A 23,119-nucleotide genomic window follows, 5' to 3' on the forward strand; every position below is an offset into this window, starting at 1 on the left:
CTTGTTATGTTCCATGATGATGAATTAGGAGACAGTGTCTTTTGTGAGCAACTAGAGGGAAGACTGTTTTTTTATCTTTGGATACTTAGGTTGACTGAGCGAGAACTGAGAACCCAGTTTGAATGTCCAGTTGCCTTCCTGCTCCCGCTTAGGGTAACTTTATGTTTGGAAAGGCAGCTTTATATTTTGAGAAAAGAATCCAAACACTACTGACACCCACTAGGCCAGATCAACATAGCCGGTCCCTTGGAAGAGTCCATTTCTTTAATGCAGAAGTTAGCCTAACTGGTCCCCTTAGTCCCTTTTCCACGAGAAGCTACTTTTGCCGTAAGTGCTCTGGGTAGTATTTCAGCAAATGTTTCCTGGGCTAGAGAAACCTTAACAGCAAGGGGCAGCTTTGTTACACCCTAGATACAGCCATGGAACAAAGGTGTCAGCCTTTCAGATGCCTCATTGCATAGAAGGCTATACCTTAGTTTGTTTTGCACAAATAGGCTATATTTTCCCCTGTTGTGTGCGTGCTACTTCCTTTTCTCATGGACAGAGTAGACTGAAAATATTTTTTTTTGTAGAAAACACTCACTAGCTGTGAAGTAGACTTGTCACACCAATGGATTGGGTTGTTATTGACATGAGTTCTTCTTCTTCAGCCTCAGGGTCTGCAGGGAAAGGAAGCCGTCTGCCAGACCTAGGATCCGACTACAAACCTCCGATGAGCGGTAAAGCCCTTCCTGTGGCTTTTTTGGCCTCCTATGGGCATGATGCAGTTGTGCTTGAAATCTTGAAATGTTTTTTGTAGCTCCTGTGTGGTGGATTGTAGCATGTTACTCATTTCTTTTTATTTAATAGAGCTGGCTTTAGGCATTTTCTGGCAAATGTTTGCTGAATTACTGTAAACTCATTCATTATAGGGTCCAGAAATAAAATTGTTTCCCCACATATCCAGCTTAAAATAATTCTAAACAAACAAGTCTTCCTTTTGCCCACTGCCTCTAGAAAATAATTAGAATCTTGCTTTCAAAAATAAACCCTTTAGTGGGATTAGCTATCATCTAGAACAAGGCAGAGAAATGCTTTGGAATCAATAATTTCTCCCCACACTACTTACTGCAGTGTTTTTAGTTTGGGAATTCTAAAAAATTATTACCAGTCTCCAAGCCATCCTAAGAGCTGATGCTTTCTAATTACTTAAATGATGACACCTACTTCTCTACTGAACGTCACCATTTGTAAGTTACTTTCACACATGAAATCACATTTGATCTTCATAACACCGTGGTGAGGCAGGGAGAACAAGTATCATTATTCCCATTTTATACATTAAGAGACTCAGCGGAGAGGTAATGTGCCTGGATCCACCCACATATTCTGGAAGTCCTAGAACCAAAACCCAGGTCTTCTGACTTCAGATTGTGCCCTTTCCACTGTCACACGCAGCCTGAAAGGCGTGGGGTTCTATACCAGATGTGGGAATCGAGGATGGCAAAATGTCCACAAAAGTAGTTACTAGAAATGACCCTTACTGTCTCCTCACTTGTAGAGTAATTTTACTCCAATAAGAAAAAAAAAAAAAAAAGAAACATATGGAAGAGAAAGGAAAAGAGTTTCTAGTCCTCTGGAAACTCCTGATCTAATTGTGGAAATAAAATTATCTCAGTCTCCAGTATCTATTTAAATAAAAAGTGGTATTGCCCAGACTTTTGTGAAATCAGCCAGTTCTTAGGAGAGCCAGACAAATTTGCTTGCTTCAAGGAATTTTTTTTTTAAATGAGAACCTCATTCTTTTTTTCTTAGTTAATTAATTTATTTTTTAAATTTTTTGGCTGTGTTGGGTCTTCGTTTCTATGCAAGGGCTTTCTCTAGTTGCGGCAAGCGGGGGCCACTCTTCATCGTGGTGCACGGGTCTCTCACTGTCGCGGCCTCTCTTGTTGCGGAGCACAGGCTCCAGACGCGCAGGCTCAGTAGTTGTGGCTCATGGGCCTAGTTGCGCCGCGGCATGTGGGATCTTCCCAGACCAGGGCTCGAACCCGTGTCCCCTGCATTGGCAGGCAGATTCTCAACCACTGCGCCACCAGGGAAGCCCTCAAGAAATTTTTAGGCTCTGAGTTCTAGGACTTTGTGAGTTTCTCCTCCTGGGATGCATATGTTACATTTTTGTGCTGTCCACAGTATAATATTCAAGGCTGTGAGAAAAGCAATTATTTCTTTGTCTTATCTTTCATTTATGCATTCATTCATTTATTCACACATATTTCTAAAGGTTCAGGTTCTATGTAACAGGCTGTAGGAGCAGGAGGATTGAGTAACAAACTACCTGATAGAGAAAAGAGAAAGCTTTGTAGAAGAGATGATCTCTGACCCAGATTTTAAAAGGCACAGAGAAGATTGCTAAATGTTGAGGAGGGGGTTGAACATCCTAGGATGCAATAAAAGCACGTGTGGAGGCATGGCAGTTTAAAACAGCCTGCTTGGACATGGAGGCAACCTAGGTGTCTGTTGACAGGTGAATGGCTAGAGAGGGTGTGGCGCATAGGTGCAATAGAATATTACTCAGCCATAAAAAGGAACTAAACTGAGTTATTTGCAGTGAGGTGGATGGACCTAGAGTCTGTCATACAGAGTGAAGTAAGTCAGAAAGAGAAAAGCAAATACCGTGTGCTAACACATATATATATGGAATCTTAAAAAAAAATGGTTCTAACAAACCTAAGGGCAGGACAGGAATAAAGACGCAGACGTAGAGAATGGACTTGAGGACACGGGGAGGGGGATGGATAAGCTGGGACGAAGTGAGAGAGTAGCATTGACATATATACACTACCAAATGTAAAATAGCTAGTTAATGGGAAGCAGCTGCATAGCACAGGGAGATCAGCTCGGTGCTTTGTGACCACCTAGAAGGGTGGGATAGGGAGGGTGGGAGGGAGACGCAAGAGGGAAGGAATATGGGGATATATGTATACGTATAGCTGATTCACTTTGTTACACAGCAGAAACTGACACAACACTGTAAAGCAAGTACACTCCAATAAAGATGTTTAAAAAAAATTTTTAAAAACCTGCTTTCTCCAGGGATCACACTGCCTAGAGACAGGATAGAGAGTCTCGTGTTAGAGAAGGTAGGTTAGAACCAGCCTGTCAAAAGCTCAAGCGCTGATGCTAGGAAATGTGAGCTTCCTCATGTAAGTAACATACGTAAGATGTCTGATACTACTGGTAAACTGTGACTTCCATTTATTGAGTATCTGCTACTATTACCCTGATGACAGCGGAGAGTGAGTTGGGTGTCACGAGTATGAAGTCAGAAAAGAGTGGTTTGGAAGCTGTTGCAATAGTCCAGGTGAGCCTTAATGTCCCTGGTAGGAGGGTTGATGCTCCCATTGGCAGCTCATTCTTACTCTATTTTAAAAGGGAGCTTTTGGCCAGCTCAGAAGTTAGAGGTCAACTGCAATTAAATGAGAATTTGTCTCTGTTGAATGCAGGAAAGAACTGCCACCACCACCTCTGCTTGCCTCCCACACCCCAGCTCCCCAGCCTCTGATCTGCAGTGCCTGCCACACCACTTCCCCACCCAGTAACTCAGCACTGCTGTTAATAAAAGTTTTATGTAAAGCCCTAGTATGGTCTAATTGTATTGGCTCCCAGTTCCATAGTCTTTCCCAAATATAAAAATGTTATTTTATTGAAGGTCAGTGTGTACAATTTAAGTTGTCTATCTGCTGACTTTTTTCTCAGAAATGAAGGATAAAAGTGATTAAAGCAAATGTAGAAGAATAAGCTCTTAAGCTGTCAAAATTATCCCACATTTAGGACTGTGCTTAGTAGCCTATAAAATCATAGAATCAAAAGTGAAAGGTCCGCTAATCCAGTGTTATGGAAGGGATTCCCACAATAAGTATAGTTTGGATTAGATCGTAAGTTTATAAGCCAGGTTGTATGTGAGAATCACTTTAGGAGCTTTTCTAAGAACACAGGTTCCTAGGCCATACCTTCATGGTAGGAATTTCTTCCACAACATCCCAGACGGGTAGGATGACTCTTCTTAAGTACTTCTTCTAGTGACTAAATATTTAGTCACTAGCAATAGTTAAGCAAAACAGCTCATTCTGTTATTGTACAGCTTGATTATTAGGGCAATAAGAGAGAGTAACTAGAAGAAAAGATGTCATATATCCATGGTGGTTAGATCTGTGTAGAGGGATTTCCCATATTTCATAATATGAACATGCATAACTTTTATAACGAGGTGGGAAGCAAAGAACTATGTTTCAGAAAATGGAAGAGCAAGACTACAAAAGGCCTTGATAAAAAGCTGAGCCTCATCCTGTGAGCAGTGAGGGAACAATAATAGGAAGAAGAAGAAGAAAATCTGTTTCTTTTTTTTTTTTTTTTTAGAAAATCTGTTTCTTCAAGGTCCTGAATGATGTGGCCTCTGCACACCTCTCCAGCCTCACCTTCATGTTTTTTCTGCTCACTTCCTTCTCTCTAACTTTGCATATCTCTCTTTGCTTCAGCAATACTGGCTGCCTTTCTCTTCCTTGAACATGCCAAGCTCATTCCTGCCATAGGATCCTTCCACTGGCTATTCCCTCTGTATGGAATGTTCTTCCTCCAGGTCTTTGTATGGTGGGATCATTCATGTCATTCAGATCTCAGCCCAAATGCCATCTCCTCAGAGAAGCTTTTCCCATCCGTTCAATCTAAAATAGCCACCCAGTCACTCTGTATCATATACCTTCATTTTATTTTTTCGTAGCACTTATTACAAACTAATAATTTCTTATTTGTTTATTGTCTGCCCCCACCCCTACCTATCTTTGTTGTTCACTGTTGCATCCTTAGTACCTAGAACAATGCCTGGCTCATAGTAACCACTCAGTAAATATTTGTCAAATTAATGCATATATACAGACTTACTTTTTCCTAAAACTGAATAAGAAAATTAACTCTGCATAGACTGTGTATTTATAAAAAGAGAGACATTATTTTTCAAGTAATTTTTTTGTGATGGCAGACATCTATATGTTGGAAAAAACCTTTTGTTTTCTATGAATGTACATTTTTAAAATAGTTTTGCAAGTCAGAAAACTAAAATGATTCACAAATGGTGCTCTATAAAATGAATTTACATACAACATAAGACACCAGGAGACAGACGCCCTTATTTGTCCAAGCACAGTGTTCAGTATAACTTGAGAAACTTTTATTGAACACCAGCTTTGTGCAAGGTACTGTGCATAGGGCAGAAACTCCGCTCTCTAGATTTCATAATCTAGTGGAGATGGCCGCGTTCACGAGGCACTTTTATACAAGGCACGGTGATGACTGTTATCAAGAAGCTCACAGAGGTATCTATACTCACATGACGGTTCTGTAGCCTGACCTTATGCTAGAATTCTCTAACACTAGCAAGCGTACGGTTCTCCCTTTCCAGGCAGTAACAGCCCTCATGGAAGCCCCACCTCTCCTCTAGACAGTAACATGCTGCTGGTCATCATCGTCTCCGTCGGCGTCATCACCATCGTGGTGGTCGTGATCGTCGCTGTCTTTTGCACCAGGCGCACCACTTCTCACCAGAAAAAGTAAGGCGCCCCAGTCGTAGCCCATACATTTTTTTGTGTGTATTCTTTTGCTTCTATGTGACTTCTGTATCTGGAGCTGTACACAGAGTTAAAACATAAAATATGTGAAAAGCGACGTTTTAAATATTTTTAAAGGAAATGCAGAATGGTTCCTCTTATTACGTGTGTGTTATTCAGGGTCCTGGCAGGAAAGAGGTGGCACACTGAAAGGGGGTGAGGGAGGCTTTAATGAAGGGACCATTTACAACGTCTTAGGTGGGGTTAGCGTCAGGCAGCAGCGTTCAAGGGCCAGCAGCAGTGATAGGCCACTGTCACCCTTAAAAGGGCGAGGGGTTTTTCTGATGAAGAGAGAGCTGTTTTCAGGGATCTGAAGCAGCGGGAGAGGGCTTGCGACGGGAACCGTGTCGGGTGGCAGGAGTGTAACTACTGCCAACCTGTAGCCCAGCAGTGAGGGGGCAGGAGAGAAAATACCTCCTACCTTCCAGTGTCTGGCCTGTGCATTCTACCTGCCAAACCAACTGGAAGCCAGGGACAGAGTTACCATGTAGATATAGTTCATTTAACTCAGCCTCTCAAGTCAGAGAGCCAAGTAGACAATCGATCTGGAGAGGAAAGTGGACACTGTCCAGTCTTGTTGGGGACCCCTTTGGAAGACTGTCTGTCTCTGTGCACACAGTGAACCAGATGCACAGGAGTTTGTGGAATTTCATGGCACAAATGTCAGCTGAGGTGGACGGAGACCATAGACCATAGACTCTAAATCTAAGCTTAAGAGTATTTTTAAAGAAGTGCTACCAAGTGTAGAAGTTGAGGTTGGGACTGCAGGAGGTGGGGTGGGGGGAATGCGGTGGAGAGATGTATTGATTAAATGAACGGGAAAGGATTACTTAGAATCAGCGTATCACATTAGCAGAGCGGTCAGGTGGCTGCGAGCTCTGAACTCCTCTGGGATTTTGAGGCTTGCGGCTAATTGTCTAGAGGAGATAGCAAGGTGATTCCATAATGTGGTGCTTGATAACAGCCTACACTCCTGAACCTGAGAGAATCCTTGACCCTAGGTCATATTCTACTCCTATCTCTGGCCAGCAAGACAGATGCCATAAAAAAGGAGATTCTTGAGTTACCCCTAATAGCAAAAACACAGTATGGGTAATAGAACTTTAGTTGCAGTATCCTGAAGGATCGTAAGATGGAGGTATTGCTCCACAAAGAGAAAAGAGAAATTCATGTCTGTGTGATTATCATCAGACCTGGTCTGCCCAAGGCAAGGATGCGTGTATTTAATAACGATAAATCTGTGTGTTTTCAAAACAGAGGGCAAGTACAAGCTACCATCTAACTGCTACTAGTAATGGCTTTATGTCATTTTCTGTAGGTTATGTGATGTTTTTAATCTTTCTTTTGCCCAAATAAAATAGCTTTCTATAGCTTACATTCATCATTTTTCCAAGAGAATGGGGGCTCCCTTTATAAGCCTCTTGATTGCTGCCTCTTACAGCTTTCCCTACCTACCTTTGATTGTAGAAAACTGTTTCTCTTTAAAACCTCAGAGATTACATTTTTCTATGCTACAACTTTTCTATGAGCTTCTTTTCCAGCATTTCCCATTTATCTCTATGGACTTGATTTTACATCTAGTTTTAGACATCTTGAGATCTTTATTTAAAAGAATCTGAAAAAACAAAATGACAGAATTCCTTAATGTTTGGGGAGATTTAAAATTCAAAGTAAATAAAAAATAAAGTACTTAGTCTTCAGATTGAGAGGTAGGAAAATGAGTTTGTAATAGGCTCTGTACTCTGTATTTGCATCTGCAGGTCCTATAATTTGTGTCCCTTTGGTTAAAAGAATTGTATCAAGTCTTCATAGAGCTTTCCCCTCCTCCTCCCCCAGTGACCTGCTTTCCAAGTGTTCCATTGACCATCGAAAATATGTGAGCTTTTCTTAGTACTTTTCTTCCTCTTTAATACCTGAGGCACCTCCCATTTCAGTTGTAGTTGTTTATAGACTCTTACAACCTCAAAGCTGACAGAGTATTTAGAGTCTAGCCCCTTGTAGTTTCTCAGCACATCCCTCTATAGCCCCCTCACTCTCAACAGACAAGAACTACCTCAGTGTACCACCATCAAATCTAAAAACCTTTCCATGTTGGGAATAATCATTTTCTCCCCCTTCCTCCTGTCGGAGACCAGTTCTCCACTTACCGTCTGGATCCCAGTGTCTCCTGCTTTCTGAGACCTTGTACTTGTGGTTGTCCCTCTCTCCAGCACAGCTAACCTCTCACTCTCTATTGGCTCTGCCCCTTCCGCATGTAAGTGTGCTCAAACTTCTTCTATCTTAAGAAATAATTATAACCCTTGCTCTGTTGCATGGTCCTTACCACCAACCACTTACAAATCTCTATCTTTCCCTTCACCACAAATTTCTCGAATACTTGTCTACACTCACTTGTCCATTTTTTCACTGCCCATTCATACTTCAGTCCTTTCTAATCCAAATTTTGCCCCTACTGCTTCAGCAGAATTGCTTTTGCTGAGGTCACCAGTGACTTCCATATTGCTAAAGGCAAAGGAAATTTTTCAGTCCTTATCTTCATCTCTCAACACGGAACACAGTCAACTACTCCTTCCTTCTTGAAACATTCTCTTGAATTCCGTGATTGTGTGTTCTTTTTCGCAGCCTCTCCAATCTACTCAGCCATCAAATACAGACATTCCTCAGGGCCTGGTCCTAGAATTACTCTCTTCTCTTTCTACGCTCTCTCCTAGTGATACCTGCTCCTTTGGCTTCATTTACTTCTGAATTTCAGCTACTCCCATATTTCTCTCTTTAGCCAAGGCCTCTCTCTTCTGAGTCTCAGGCTTGCCTCAGTCTCAGAACCAATTACCTGTTTTATGTTTCGTCTTTAGTGTCTCAGAGCCACTTAGCATGTCCAAAACAATTTATAATCTTTTCTGTCAAACCTGCTTCTCCCCAGTGTTAGTAAACGGCTTAAGCCAGAGACCTCGGCATAATCCTTTATTTCTCTTGTTTCTTTATTCCTATCCTTTCCCACATCCATTTTTTCACCAAGTCTTGTCATTTTGGGCTCCTAAATAACCGCCAAATCTCCCTCTTTCCTTCATTCTCACTGTCCCAGGCCACCATCAGTCATGGCTGAGATCATTGCAGTTGCATCCTAATGGCCCTCCTGTTTTGTCCCCTACCCCTCAGATCCATTCTTCACATCCCAGTTGGTTTAAATTTTTAACTCAGAGTTCACCTCCTTACTCTGCTGCTTAAAACCATTTAGGGGTTTCTCTTTACTCATAGAGGGAACTTCAGACTCTTGGCGTGGCTCTAAAAGCCCTTTATGACCTAATCCCTGCCCATCTTGCCAGCATCATTTCATATCGTTCTCCCCATGGTTCATACACTCCCACCACTCAGGACTTTTTACAGTCCCTCTAACACACCAGGCTGTTGCTCTGTGCTTCAGGGCTCTGACATAATCTGATTTTACCACCTGGAATGCACCTTCTGCCCTGTCCCATTTAGGTCTTAGCTTAAATGTCGCTTTTTCCTTCACATTTTTCCTGTCCACTGTATGTCCAGCTATTAAGAGGTTACTATAACACTTGGCATTTCATTAAGCTCAGAACATTTAAAAATAATAGTTCAGTGTCTGTCTTCCTCACTTGGCCAGAAGTGCTGAGGGTACAGCAATCCAGCATAGGACCTGACATACAGTAGGTACCTAATAAATGCTTATTGAGTTGGGTGAGTGACTTAACGGAGAAACTAAGGCACAGAAAAGTCGACACTGTCATCCCCATTCTTGACTTTACCCAGTTGGTGGTCCTAGTTTGAGTTACCTAAAATGTAGTTCCCTTCCTCCTTTATAAGCAGACTCTATGTCTACTCCATTGTTATATTTCTAGTTAACGGGGTCCTTTCTCTATTGATTGGAAACTTGGGGAGAAACCTTTTGCTTTAGAGATTATTTGATTCAAAAATGCTGTCTAATCTGTTTATACTCAAAAAAAAAAGTCACAAGGCAATATTCAAATATGCCCATGTACATACCTCTAAATATATGTGGACAAAGCAGAGATACACTTACTATTCCCAGAAGGAAACTTCTTGACTCTGTTTTTTCTTGTTTGTTTGTTTCTGATTTTGCTTGAAGCATCTCTCAGAAGGGAAGTTTTAATCAGTCAAACCTTTTGACTAATAATATTCAAGAGTTACTTTTAAAAATCCTCTTAATTTTGTACCTAGGAAACGAGCTGCTTGCAAATCAGTGAATGGCTCCCACAAGTACAAAGGGAACTCCAAAGATGTCAAACCCCCAGACCTCTGGATCCATCATGAGAGACTGGAGCTGAAACCCATTGATAAGTCTCCAGACCCAAACCCCATCATGACTGATACTCCAATTCCTCGTAACTCTCAAGATATCACACCGGTTGACAATTCCATGGACAGCAACATCCATCAAAGGCGGAATTCATATAGAGGTGCAGGTTTTTCCCAAATGTTTGGAGACTATTTTCATTTAAACCATTTTCCATTTTGTAAGGTTGCCTTAATTTGGTGATTCCTATACGAGGTTAGGGTTAAAGAAATGTGTGTTACAGGATCAACCTCTGATGAAGAATAGCTAGCTTGTTAGGGGGGAGAGGTTCTATACCCAGATGAGACAGTCTTCTAGCTCTGTTACCTCTCTCATCATGCTTCGCCAACCTGACATTCAAGCATTTGAGACAACCTAGCCTATGTCTGTGCATTTCATTCCGTCCCTTCAGTTGGACCCCAGCTCTCATTGTGGTGGTCAGCATGTTCTTGGTCTGGCTGCTCTTCCTCACAGACCTGCAGTGAAGCATGGTAGTCAGCGTTGTGTAAACTGAGTTGACTCAACAGGGACTCCTGTAATGTGCTAATGGTCATTTTCCTCTTTATTTCACTTCCTGCAGAAACACCTTGTCCCATTGTTGTTTGTGAGTCCTGAATCCCCCACTTGAAATGTTTTACTGCCGAGGCTGCTCGTTGGCCTAGGGCACGTGTTTGTAACCAGCCTCCATATTTAATGTCTAGGGCATGAATCAGAGGACAGCATGTCTACACTGGCTGGAAGGCGGGGAATGAGACCAAAAATGATGATGCCCTTTGACTCCCAGCCACCCCAGCGTAAGTTAAAAGCTTGTCTTTTCCCGAGGGCTGCCAATCTATCCAGTCATGTTGGGGAACAACTATCAATGATCTCTTTGACCTCACTTGATCCTAACACAAAAAATAATCTACCAAAGCTTTGGCACCTTGAGGGAATAAGTATCAAACATTTGCCATATTTTGCAATTAATGTTTATTCTTGCAAGTAGCTTCTTTAATTTCAGTGCAAATAAGCTAAGAAGCCAATTTCCACAAGTCTCCCAGGCATTAGGGAAGTGACCAGTCTTTTTAAAAGTACATCGAGTCTCTGCAGGAGACATGGGGCTGAAGATGGCTAGATGTCACAGTATTCCTTAGGCTTCCCGATACATAATCAGTGTTGATAGGCACCTGCGGAATTTTTTTTTAGTTAATAGACGTTATATTTTAGAGGAGTTTTAGGTGGACAGCATGGAGTTTTTAAAGCAATATTTTTCAACCTTATCTGACCCATGCTTCACTTTCATAAGCATGAAAATTGCCCAGCCTCCTTTAATAATATTTTAAACTCAAAATAAGTTAACTGTCATGATTAAAAAACCAAAAAGCAATGGGACAGACCAATTATATTTTTAAACTAGTGTTTCTTCTCCCTGTTACTGTTTTCAAGGTGGGGAAGCCTTTCAGATTAGCTGGCACAATGGGACTTCCAGTTGAGGGTCCTCTGTGCCATTCTAGAGAGATAAGAAGCCACCTGCCTACCAACATCAAGTTTAAAAAACTATTTGATCTTGAAGTTACTTGCTCTGGACTGAACAGTAGGTTAGTAAACATTAACACTGTCAGATGCCTAGATTCAGATCCTGAAAGATCACTTTTTAGTTTAACCTAAATGAGCTTTTGGATTTTTATTCATTTCTTAAAAGATGTCCCATTTCAGAACTGTTAGCCGTCCCTGTTAACAAGTGACAGAGATTTTAAATAATCACAGATATCCTACACATAGAAGATGGCACCATATACTTGGAAACTGGTGGAATCCCTGAGAGTGTAAATGTCTGTACACACGCTGTCACTTGCACGAGATTCTAAAAATCAGCTTTGAAAGGGAAAGGGCCGATTTGCTAATAGGTCATTTCTGCACAAAGTAGTTTTTGCTTAGGGTCCATGATAAAAAAAAAAGAGGGGCCTGTACTTGGAAGTGTGCAAGGAAAACCGGTTTCCCTCTCATCAGAGGTGCCCTGGACGGGCTCCCCAGGTTTAAAAGTGTCCAAAAAGAGTAAATTATTCCATTCCAGTTGCTTTTGATTTATAAGAAGATGGTAGCTTGTCTACTTACTTGTTTGTTTTATGTAGGACTTTAGTTCTTGCCTGAACTGGCTTATTTTTAAAACTTGTAAAATTTGACTAACCCTATTCCTAGATTTGTTACTTTTAAATATGTTACACAGAAAAGATGTGCTGTATTAGTTGATGGCATTCCTGTTTTTTTTCTTTTTTTGGTGGTGGGAAGGAGTATGCATAAATGTACAGTATTACTTAATTTGTGCCTCAACAGTTGGATGGGTGAGTGGATTCTTTAATTCAAGAATCTGAAACCAGGTTCCCAAATACACTTGTGATCTTCAGGTTTTAGAGATATGCTTTTCCCCACGTGGCTTCAGTCCTTTTTCACAAGCTGGGATTCCCTGGAGTCTGCATCCCCCATCCACCTACCATGGCTTTAAATGTCTGAGCACTGTTGAGAAAGGCTTGGTGGTGTCAGGATGAGGTTCCATCAAAGGCCTTGCACCAGAAGCATTGGATTCTGATTCAGCTAATAGCTAATGATTGCCAACTGTATTCTAGACAGGCACTTTCACATTTTTAATTTACTTAATTTGGAAAAACTGGCAATGCCTTAAAGTCAACTTTGTTTTTCTTTTGTGAGAGTTCTCTGTACCTAAAACACTTTCAAGTTGCACTTCTTAGATAAAAATCAGGAGGCTTTTCCCCTCACCCTAGCCTTAATTCTGGAAAACATTGATTCTAAAACACCCTACTTCTGAAAACTACCTGTCTTCCCCTGGAGGAGATGCTGACTGCCAAGCTGCCCTAAGACCTCTCCTCAGCCAGGTTTTCCAAGTTGTATTTTATTCCAAGGGACCACCTGCAGCTTCTGATCCCTGAGGGCAGGGAAAGCCCCGATTAGTTTCCCAGGCCTTGAGCGGGGGAGGGGTAGCACTGCTCCAGGGTCCCTGGCTGGTTGTGCCACCTGCTTGTTTGCACGTGGCAAAGAGAAAGCTGCAGAATAAAGGCCTCTATTTTATTGACTGGGATTTTCTTCACCAAAGTCATGTTGAGTGGCTCCCCAAAGATCTAGGGAGATTCTTGGTGACAAGACATTTTAATAGACTCCAGAGGCAAATTAAGTTTTATCACAAAGTTTGTGAAGTCCTTGCTTAAAGGGAAGAATAAAAAGATCCCATGTGTTCCTAGCCAACCCTGCCTGCTTACCTGTTTGGGGGATTTAGAGCTGGTTATCTTGATGTTAAACATTCTGCTTCTCCAGCTACTCTAAGGGAGTACCTAAGAAAAGTTTATACCCCAACTGGGCTTCTGATTTTGTTTGTTTGCATCTGTGGGATCGATAATGAAGCCTCATTAAAGAAGCAGTTTGTCTTCATAGAAAGTTGTATGTGGAACATCTGTGTGAAAATTTGGATTTGTTTGCTAAATGCAGCAAATTGAATTCCTTAGCCAGTGTGGGAAGGAAAGAGGCAATTTAGGAAAAATCCATTTATCTTTTAATATGTGAATGGATGTGGCTGAGCTCCCAGACTGGAAGCAGGAAGAGATGGTGCCCTAGGCCTGTGTTTCATGCTTTTAGTACTAGATTGGACCGTAAGAGTTCAGTTCCACTTGCATTCCTTTTAAGATGAAAACTGATTAAACAGCTACTTATTCATTCAGCCTAAATACCTATTTCATGCTTCATTCAGCAAGTAAGAAAAGACAGAATGAATTAGGAATATACTCAAAGGAAAAGGGACTTCTGTCTTTTTAAGCAAGAGAAAAAAATAATAGATACCCAAACCACCATTTGTTTGCTTATGGATTTATATTTTATGACATATTCAAGTAGATATTTTTAATAACTCATATAATCAATATTTATTGTAGAAGAATTGGAAAATAAAGATAAACCAAAAGAAATTTTTAAAAAAATTCTTCACCACTCTTCCCCACAAGATAATCACTGTTAACATTTTAGTAAAAGTCCTCAGGGTTTTTTCTTTCTGTGTATATCTAGAGACATATGCATAGGAGTGTGTTGACTTTTTAAAGCAAGTGTAAAACCCATGGCTAATTGTCCAAATTCAGCCAGCTGCCACCAAAAAGCCAAGGAAGTGGTCGTACAGTATGGGAGGGGGGCACGGGGTAACTGCTCTTGAACTGTGATATGTGTGTGTCTGTGCAAGCATGTTAAGCATTTCTCTGTCTTGTGTTCATTCACAGCTGTGATTAGTGCCCATCCCATCCATTCCCTCGATAACCCTCACCATCATTTCCACTCCAGCAGCCTCGCTTCTCCAGCTCGCAGTCATCTCTACCACCCGGGCAGCTCATGGCCCATTGGCACATCCATGTCCCTTTCAGACAGGGCCAATTCCACAGGTGAGAGATGAGGATGGAGCCCCAGGCGGAAAGCATTCCGAAAAGCATCGGCAGGCTGCAATGGGGAGGACTTGCCCTGCTTAGACTGATTTGGAATTTTTTTTCAGTGTTATTTGTTTATCATAACGTTTCTGTTACTGACTCAAATTTGTTTCTATAAAATTCACTCCATTTTTTTCCCCTAAGTTTTAAGTGCTTAGGGCAAGGTGTTGTTTTGGTAAAAACGTAACTCTAATCACATAACCATGTCTTGTTTCCTCACCTTGCATCTTAATTCTGTCATATTTTCAGTTTCTTTATTTTTTTAATCCTCCAGTTTGAAAGGAAAATGTATTCTGGGTGATTTTCAGACACTAGATGTTGCCTTTGCCTAATGTTGGGAAGGTTCTTAGGGCAGCTATAAGGTAGTTCTAATGTTGGGTCTTAATTACTTACTTCTGCCATGTTCCAAAGTAAGAGCAACACCTGGGACAGCAGGGCCAGTGGCCATGTTGAGCTTATGCATATTGTAAACCTCAGGTTGCCTAGTGGATTACTGAAATTAGAAAGGGCTCACAGGCATAGATCATCTCTAAAAATAGATAGGAAATTAGCCTAACAATCTGCAGTGTATTTAAAGATATACATTGCCAGACTAACATGCCCCAGTTTGGAAATCTTAAGAAACAGCTTTATCAAAACAGTTTTAAGGAAGAAAAAGTGAAGGTGAGAGGACAGCAAATGGAATAAATACTGTTCCTCATTAATTGAAAATTAATTTCCATCTTCTCAGTTTTAAGGTGAAAAAAAAAACCACTTCTCATCTATACAATGTACTCTTTTTCCATCATTTGAAACTTGTCTTTTAATATTTACATATGTTACTAGTAGAAATAAGTTTTGGTAGTTCTGGAAAATAGGGAATTTCAAGTGAATTCCATTTTAAAAGAACCTCAAAACTTCATGCTAGAAGCTTGGGTTGCCAGTAACATCCCTTCCTCCTTTACGTTTTGATCAATTATAAACATACCCAAAGCATCAAATGGAGGTCAAAGCTTATTAAGAGATGCCTGATAACCTGAAAGTTATCTACTCCCAAACCTTTACTTGGTTTGGAGAATGCTGCTTGAACTCATGTCTAAAATTGGCCTCTCCCTCCCTCCAAATCCAGGTGTGGGGTCCTGCCTTTAGGGAAAGACAGTCTACAGGAGGCTATGGAGAACCAAAGGCTGCCTCACAGACATAATCTCAGATAGAACAGACAAGAAAGCAGCCCTCCAAACCTGCTCTGAGAAAGTGGTTTTTGTGTCCTGACTCTGTTTCTCCATTTTTAAGGCAGAAAGACCTCACCCACTGGGATATGGGCCTACCTAAGTGCATGGCAGGGTCTTCCCAGTCAGATCAGCCCCCTCCTCCTCCCTCTTGGACAAGGAGGGGGTTGAAGGTTTGGCAAGAAGCATAGGGCTCCCGCCCACCCCTCGTCCAAGTGGTCCAGTGTTGATAAAAGCTTGGTTCTGTATGGATTCAGGCAGAAAGCGAAAAGAGGAAAAGTAACTATTTGTACCACTAAAGGGTTCCTTGTTTTAATGACCAGAGGAGATAAAAGAAGATAAAACTTGTAATGGAGCCACTGAAGATGGATTTGAAATGTAGAGCAGGTATCTAGAAGTGATCAAAGTTCTCCTCCTGTTGTGTTTTCCTGTGTTTCTAGAACCCAGTGTTACCACAGACCTGTAGATGTGGGCTTGGCATGACTAGACCTTGTCCAGGGCCGTCTTTGCTCTAGAGGGCATTGGCTGTGTCTTTTCCTTGGACATTTACTATGTCACTACCACCTGATGCAGAAAGCGGGCTTTCCACTTGCCCAAGCACTTGGCCACTGTGCACTTTGTGTGTCTTAGACAACTCTGAGAGGTCAGTCAGGAAGTAGGTCCCTCACCAAAGCAGAAATTTTAGTTACAGCATAGTTTCCCTCGTGGGCCAGAGGTGTTGCACAATTTCAGGGCACACCCTTCACAGAGAATACAGTGTGCTGGTGCCCTCTGGAGTTGCTCCACACTCTGATTCATGTAGGCAACGCTCTTTTCCTTTTTCACGTTTCCCACCATCTCTGGCCCTCAGAAGCGTATGCATCAAATTAAGGCAGTTGAGGCATCCAAGGTAGGCCTGTGTGCCCAGAGCTGACCTAACATATCTGCCAGTACAATCTGACATGGTCCAGGCTAGAGCCTGCTCTCTCTCTCCTCATCCTTGTTACCCTCGCTAACCAGCTTCCACCCGGCCCAGGATCACACAGGGTGGGGCCAGCAGCTCCCCGGGTGTGGCGATAGCTGACCTGAGCAAGCATAAGAAGTGGGATCCTCAGCGCACCCTGGAAAGGACAAGAAGTGACCTAGGCCTGGGAGGGTTATCACAGCCAGGCTCTCAACACCTGGGGAGGGTGTATGAGTCCCTCATTGCTGGGACCCAGGACCTTTAAGTTAAGGGAGTAGCACTCATGACTGCCATGGCCCATCTCCTGAGAGCCCAAGGGAACAGATTCATTGCTATCTCCGCAACAAAGGCAGGGAAAGGTTGGATTTCTGCAGGTTGCTCGTGCATTACTGCTTAAAAGGGTTTATTTTCCTTGATAAGGTTGAGGACTCTAGGAATCAAGGGAGGCCCTCCTTCAGGCTACCTGGTGCAGCCTATGGCCCTGAGCTGGTATCTTCCAGACCCCTCCTCAGGGTGGGGATGGTGATGGTGATCTGCACCAGCTCACACTGTTTGAAAGGTCTTCCTCATATGGTCTCCCTGGCACTTGGTGCTGCTTCTGCCCCTGCAGAGTCGGGGGACGGGTGGTATTGGGCATGGAAGAGCAGTGTGATGTGTAGTGGCTGGAGCATGGACTTGGGACTCGGGCAGGGATTCGGAATCCTGCCCCATCGGTTCTGTGTCCTTGGGCCGTGCTTAACCTCCCAGTGTCTAATGAGTTACTAGGAGGATTGAATGAGCCAATGAGTATAAAGAACTTAGCATGGTGCCTGGCTCAGAGTAAGCACTCGGGTAATTTACGAAGAAAAGAACCTTATCAATTACTCAAACCCTGTGTCTACCACTTTACATACATTTTCTTAATTAATCCTCGGTGAATTATGTGTTATTCTCCCTATTTTTATAGGTGAAGAAACAGATTCAGAGATTTGGTGACTGCCAAGTTCGCTCAGCTCGTATGTAGAGGTTAGGGTTCAGGTCTATCTGACTCCAAAGCCAGTGCTTTTTCTACCCCCCATGCTGCCTTCCAGAACAACTCTGACCCCTCTTCACATATTTTGAGATGTTTGTCATGTTCTTCTTGAGTTTTCCCCTTCTCCAGGCTTTTTCTTTCTCTGGACCCCCAAATACCTCATGGCATGATCTTAAAGCCATTTACAGACCTCTGGACTGTTTGGTTGTCCAGGTCTCACTTGAGCTGTGGGGCTGTTGCTCTGGGGAGGGTGTGCACAGTAGCCAGAGAGCGTGCAGGGCCTGTGGCACTGCCTCTCCTGCAGTGACCACCAGGCCTCGCAGGCAGAGCTGGTCCTTGTCAGGTACCCAGCCAGTCTTGGTAGTAAGACATTTTGTCTGGGAAAGGCTAGTCTCTGAGACTGTCAATCAATGAGTGAAATTTTCAGTTTTCTTTTCTTCTTCCTTTTTATTTATTTATTTGTTTGTTTATTTATTTATTTACGGTTGCGTTGGGTCTTGGTTGCTACATGCAGGCTTTCTCTAGTTGCGGCGCGCGGGAGGTACTCTTCACTGCGGTGGGCTTCTCATTGCGGTGGCTTCTCTTGTTGCAGAGCACGGGCTCTAGGCACATGGGCTCAGTAGTTGTGGCTCACGGACTCTAGAGCACAGGCTCAGCAGTTGTGGTGCATGGGCTTAGTTGCTCCGTGGCATGTGGGATCTTCCTAGACCAGGGCTCAAACCCGTGTCCCCTGCATTGGCAGGCGGATTCTTAACCACTGTGCCACCAGGGAAGTCCCTTCTTTTCTTCTTATTTACATCTTAATAGACAACATCTCAGGAACCTTGATATGTGCTCCATAGTGAGTACTGAGAAGAACTTTAAATCTATAAAATTGTGACCACTTGGTTGTGTAGGTGAAACAAATCCAGCATCTGGTTGACAAAATTGTTGGGGACTCTTAGATTAGACTGTTCTTACTTAGCCTTGACAGTGGTGCTAATTCATGTTTCCTTGGACTAGCATTGATCCTAAGTGCTTATTGAGCTGGTTTCAGGAGCCCTTAGAGGTAGCCAGAACCCTGGAATGTGCATATGTTCAATGGTAAAATAAATGCTAACATTTGGACTTTCCTGCTGTAGAATCTGTTCGAAACACCCCCAGCACTGACACCATGCCAGCCTCCTCGTCTCAAACATGCTGTACTGATCACCAGGATCCTGAAGGTGCTACCAGCTCCTCTTACTTGGCCAGCTCCCAAGAGGAAGATTCAGGCCAGAGTCTTCCTACAGCCCACGTTCGCCCTTCCCACCCACTGAAGAGCTTTGCTGTGCCAGCAATCCCTCCCCCAGGTCCTCCCACCTATGATCCAGCGTTGCCAAGCACACCATTACTATCCCAGCAAGGTGAGTGGGGACAGCAGCACCACTGGAGGGGCCCTTTGGCTCTGGCTTATGGCGCAAGTCACCTCTTCTTTGCAGAGTAACAAAGCAAATGTCCTCCAAGCTTACCCCTGCAATTTAGTGTCGCAGGGTGCATTGCCCCTCTCAGGGAGTATAAGGGCTCCTCCTTTGGGAACATATATAAACCAGAGAATAATTTGGCGGGGAGCAAGGGCTGACTTTCTGAATTGTGTTTTGGGTGCAGAGTCCTTGGTGGTAAAAGCCAGTGGCATGGGTATGAACAACATATCTGGTCTGCCCAGCCTCCTCCCAGAGTTGCCTCACTCCATAGGGTTCCTGCCAGCTGGAGAAGGGTCAGGGAGGCCAAGACTTGGAAACAAGGAAGAACCTTAGGGTGGAGGAATAACCCTGCAGAAGGAAAGTTAACTCCTCGAGCTCACGCAGCTCAACAAAAGCCCTCTCACCTCAAAGGCGTGCTTTCTGCCGCCTCCTCTTTCACATTTTTCTCTATTATGATGGTTTGTTTCAGAATAAATCACTGAGCTTTCTGGTCTCAGGATGCTTTTTAACTCTTAACAAGCTGTTGAAGCTGCACAAGAGCTTTTCTTCACATGGGTTGTACCTATCATTATTTACTATATTAGAAATCAAAACAGATTTTAAAACTATTTTATTCATTTAAAAATAGCAATAAATCTATCATGTTAAGACAAATAGCATATTTTTCATGAAAAATAACTATTTCAAAATAAAAATATAGTGAGAAGAGTAGCATTGTCTTATATTTTTACAGATCTCTTTAATGTCTGGCTTAATAGAAGACAGCTGGATTCTCACACCTGCTTCCACATTTAATCTGTTGCAATATGTTGTTTTGGTTGAAGAAAATCTGGCCTCACAGATATGTAGTTGGAAAAGGGAAGATTATTTTTATCACCTTTTCAGACAACTGTGGAATATTCTTTTTTGATACTACAGCAAAACTCAACAAGTTGTAGTTTCTTATAGGTTTGTTTGTAATGTGGAATCAGAAACCATATAATTATTTGTACTCTGTTCCAATAAATCCATATATCTTGTACTTTGAATGCATGGACTGAACATCACATGTTGGTCTTTGGAAAGTAATGGTTCACTAAGTTATACAGATCCTCCGAATTTTGATACATTTTGTTAAACAGTATCTAAAAATACATTCATTAATATCACCAACATCTGTAAGTATTGGGAAACTCTCAAGCTCATGGTGGCAGATACAAGTTTTTCAAAATTCTGATTTTTCATTTTAAACTTAAATTTTATCATTGAAAATAAATACTGTCCATTGTTTTCCCTGAAGTGACTGACTTTACTTCATTCACTTTCTAGAAAATATCTGCCAGATGCTCAAGTCTGAATAACCGGTTTGTGTGTCAGTCTTTCTCTGAACTAACATTGATGTTTCGTGATGAAAGCAGCAATTCAGCTCACAACTCAATTACAAGTGCCTTTATTGAGGACAGCTATTATGCTTTGGTGTACAGCAGAAGTATTTTACCCATATTTCCATTTTAGAATATTTAAAAGATGTGTAATCAAGGTTGAGATTTCATAACATAATTTTTGCTACTTCATTAACGATGATCTTAAACTGGCTCTTTTTAAACTTGCAAGTATGCATGTCCATGAATGACTTTACAGTTCGGTGCCACTGCCTTAATTTGTGCTAAGGCTCCAGCAGTTTTACCCACTGTTGCTTTTGTACCATTGGTGGAAGGGCAAAAACTGTCTTGGCATTATTATGAAAAGAGGTTTGACCTCCCAGATATCCTGCCAGGGGCCCTTGGGCCACCACACTTTGAGAGCAACTGAACTAGGAGATGAGCTTTCTAAAGCCAAATGGAACATTTGGCCTCTTGGATGCCCTGCTTTCTCCCTCCTGCCATCTTGTTCCAGTGCCTTTTCAGAGCAGGATCTCTGCCCTGGGTCTGGGTGCATCCCTCACCCTTAGCAGCATTTGGACCTTGGGTACCTTTGTGAGGTCTAGGGGAGCAGGCTCAGCCACACACCTGATGGTGCCCTTTCCCCCTCAGCTCTAAATCATCACATTCACTCGGTGAAGACGGCCTCCATCGGGACTTTAGGAAGGAGCCGGCCTCCCATGCCAGTGGTGGTTCCCAGTGCCCCTGAAGTGCAGGAGACCACAAGGATGCTGGAAGACTCCGAGAGTGTGAGTTCCCAGGGCCACCAGCCCTGCCAGGATGACTAGGTGCATGTCCCAAGGCCTGAGAGTGCGCTGGGCACGCTGATACTCTGTGCTGGCCCAGAAGTGTGAGGCAGAGTCGCTCAGTCACTCATCAGGCAAGCACTGAGCAGCTCCTGTGAGCTGGGGCTGTGCTGAGGGTTTGATCTGCTTGGATTAGCTTGTCACACCAGCCCACCCATCTGCCTTCCTTTTAACTGTGTCCTGTCTCTCTGGTCCTCTTGTCTTGGTTTGAACCATCCACGTGTTCTTTTTCCCCTTAGTCCCCCTTCATGACCTTTCCTGAGCAGGATGCTGGAGAGGAAAGTGCCTGAATGGTTGCTCTCAAAACAAAAACCAACAGGGTCTCTCCTTGATCTTTCACTCCCGCACTCCAATAAGTATGTTCTGCCTCTGCATTTCCAGGTACAGGACTCTCTTAGGAGGAGAGCTTGGGGCCCAGAGGTACAGGGGACATACCAACTGTTTTGGGTCCAACAGAGATTAGAAGGGACGAGTGGCGGGGCCTCTGGCCTGTGAGGTCCTCGTGACCCTGGCAGTGTGGGTTGGAGGAAAGGCATTTTACAGTGGAAAGAAATGGTGGTTGCTGGCTTGGGCACATCCTGCAACCTCTGATGCTGGCGGGCCAGCAGGGGCTTGGGTGGTCCAGTCTCTCAGGCAGTTTTGTCACTGACCACTTGACGCTTTGACGTCTCTCTGTGGGCCCTCCTTCTGGACGGCTGCTTGGACTGTGCCTGGTAACAGTGTTCTCTTTTCTGTAGAGCTATGAACCAGATGAGCTGACCAAAGAGATGGCCCACCTGGAAGGACTGATGAAGGACCTGAACGCCATCACGACAGCATGACGACCTTGACCGGGACGTGACTCTGGACCTGAGTCTAGAAGTCTTGGGACTTAGCCTTGAAAACAAGGAGTTGTACAGAGCACGAGAGGACAGCACTTGAAAACACAGAGTGAGCAGGCCGCCCGGCCAGCACCCCCGCGTGGGGCCAGCTCCAGGCCTGGCCGCCTGCCTTCTCCTGGTCGGCCTGGAAAACGCCATGTCAAGGCCGCTTCCCTTTGCCTGCCGATACCCTGCAGGACTGGGCACCATGGGCCAAAATTTTGTGTCCAGGGAAGAGGCAAGACGTGCAACCTCTGTTTCACTTTGTGGTCAGGCTGTGTCTTCATGCTGCGACGGCATCGCCTTTATGGAGTGTAGACGTTGGCATTTATGTACAATTTTATTTGTGTCCTATTTTATTTTACCTTCAAAAGAAAAACACTATCAACAACCAAGGAAGTCTGTGGTGTTCTCCACAAGTGGTTGACATTTGACTACTTGTTTGAATTATGTATGGAAAGTCATTGACAGTGTGGGTTGTTCCAGGGGTTGGCTTGTTTTGTGTTTTTGTTTTTATTTTTGATTCTGAGTCATTGCATCCTCTACCAGCTGTTAATCCATCACTTTGAGGTGGGGGGGTGGAAATGTTGCATTGCTGTTTGTAAGCTTTTTTATTTTTTTTATTATAATTATTAAAGGCCTGACTTTCTCCTCTCATCACTGTGAGATTACAGATCTATCTGAATGAAATGTAACATTGAAAAGACTTGTTTGTTGCTTTCTGTGCAGTTGCAGTATTGGGGTGGGGGGGGCTGGGGGGGTTGGGAACTGGAAATTGAGGGGCTGCTGAGGTCCTGTGAATGTTTCAGTCATTGTACTTTCTTCCAGAAGCCTGCAGAGAATGGAAGCATCTTCTTCATTGTCCTGGCATGTCCATCTCTATTGTCACTAAGTTGCAACTGGAGTTTCATTTGGATCTAGTTAAAAATTTCTTCTGTGCAATAGGTGGGTTCGAGGATGTAGCCGCCCTGGTGTCTTGGTCATATCCTGATAAGAATGTCCACGCTGAGGAGTCAGGCGCTGTATTGCAGGAGTGA

The 23,119-nt window shown here is 43.2% G+C and overlaps 1 protein-coding gene across 4 annotated transcripts in view; it reads left to right on the forward strand.

Moving 5' to 3' along the window:
• NEO1 (neogenin 1) overlaps nucleotides 1-22,777 on the forward strand; it is a 249,018-nt gene extending 226,241 nt beyond the window's left edge. For 3 of the 4 annotated variants that reach the window (XM_068555121.1, XM_068555114.1, XM_068555136.1), the window contains 8 exons: nucleotides 651-719; nucleotides 5,435-5,582; nucleotides 9,843-10,081; nucleotides 10,659-10,751; nucleotides 14,211-14,369; nucleotides 18,696-18,959; nucleotides 21,029-21,165; nucleotides 21,960-22,777. In XM_068555121.1, coding sequence (XP_068411222.1) covers nucleotides 651-719; nucleotides 5,435-5,582; nucleotides 9,843-10,081; nucleotides 10,659-10,751; nucleotides 14,211-14,369; nucleotides 18,696-18,959; nucleotides 21,029-21,165; nucleotides 21,960-22,043 — 1,193 coding nt within the window. In that variant the 3' untranslated portion in view covers nucleotides 22,044-22,777. The remainder of the gene's footprint in view (nucleotides 1-650; nucleotides 720-5,434; nucleotides 5,583-9,842; nucleotides 10,082-10,658; nucleotides 10,752-14,210; nucleotides 14,370-18,695; nucleotides 18,960-21,028; nucleotides 21,166-21,959) is intronic. The other variant, XM_068555126.1, reaches the window with a different exon arrangement.
• Nucleotides 22,778-23,119: the final 342 nt, after the last annotated feature.

This window comes from Eschrichtius robustus, chromosome 1, assembly GCF_028021215.1.
Source record: "Eschrichtius robustus isolate mEscRob2 chromosome 1, mEscRob2.pri, whole genome shotgun sequence".
Classification (NCBI taxonomy): Eukaryota; Metazoa; Chordata; class Mammalia; order Artiodactyla; family Eschrichtiidae; genus Eschrichtius; species Eschrichtius robustus.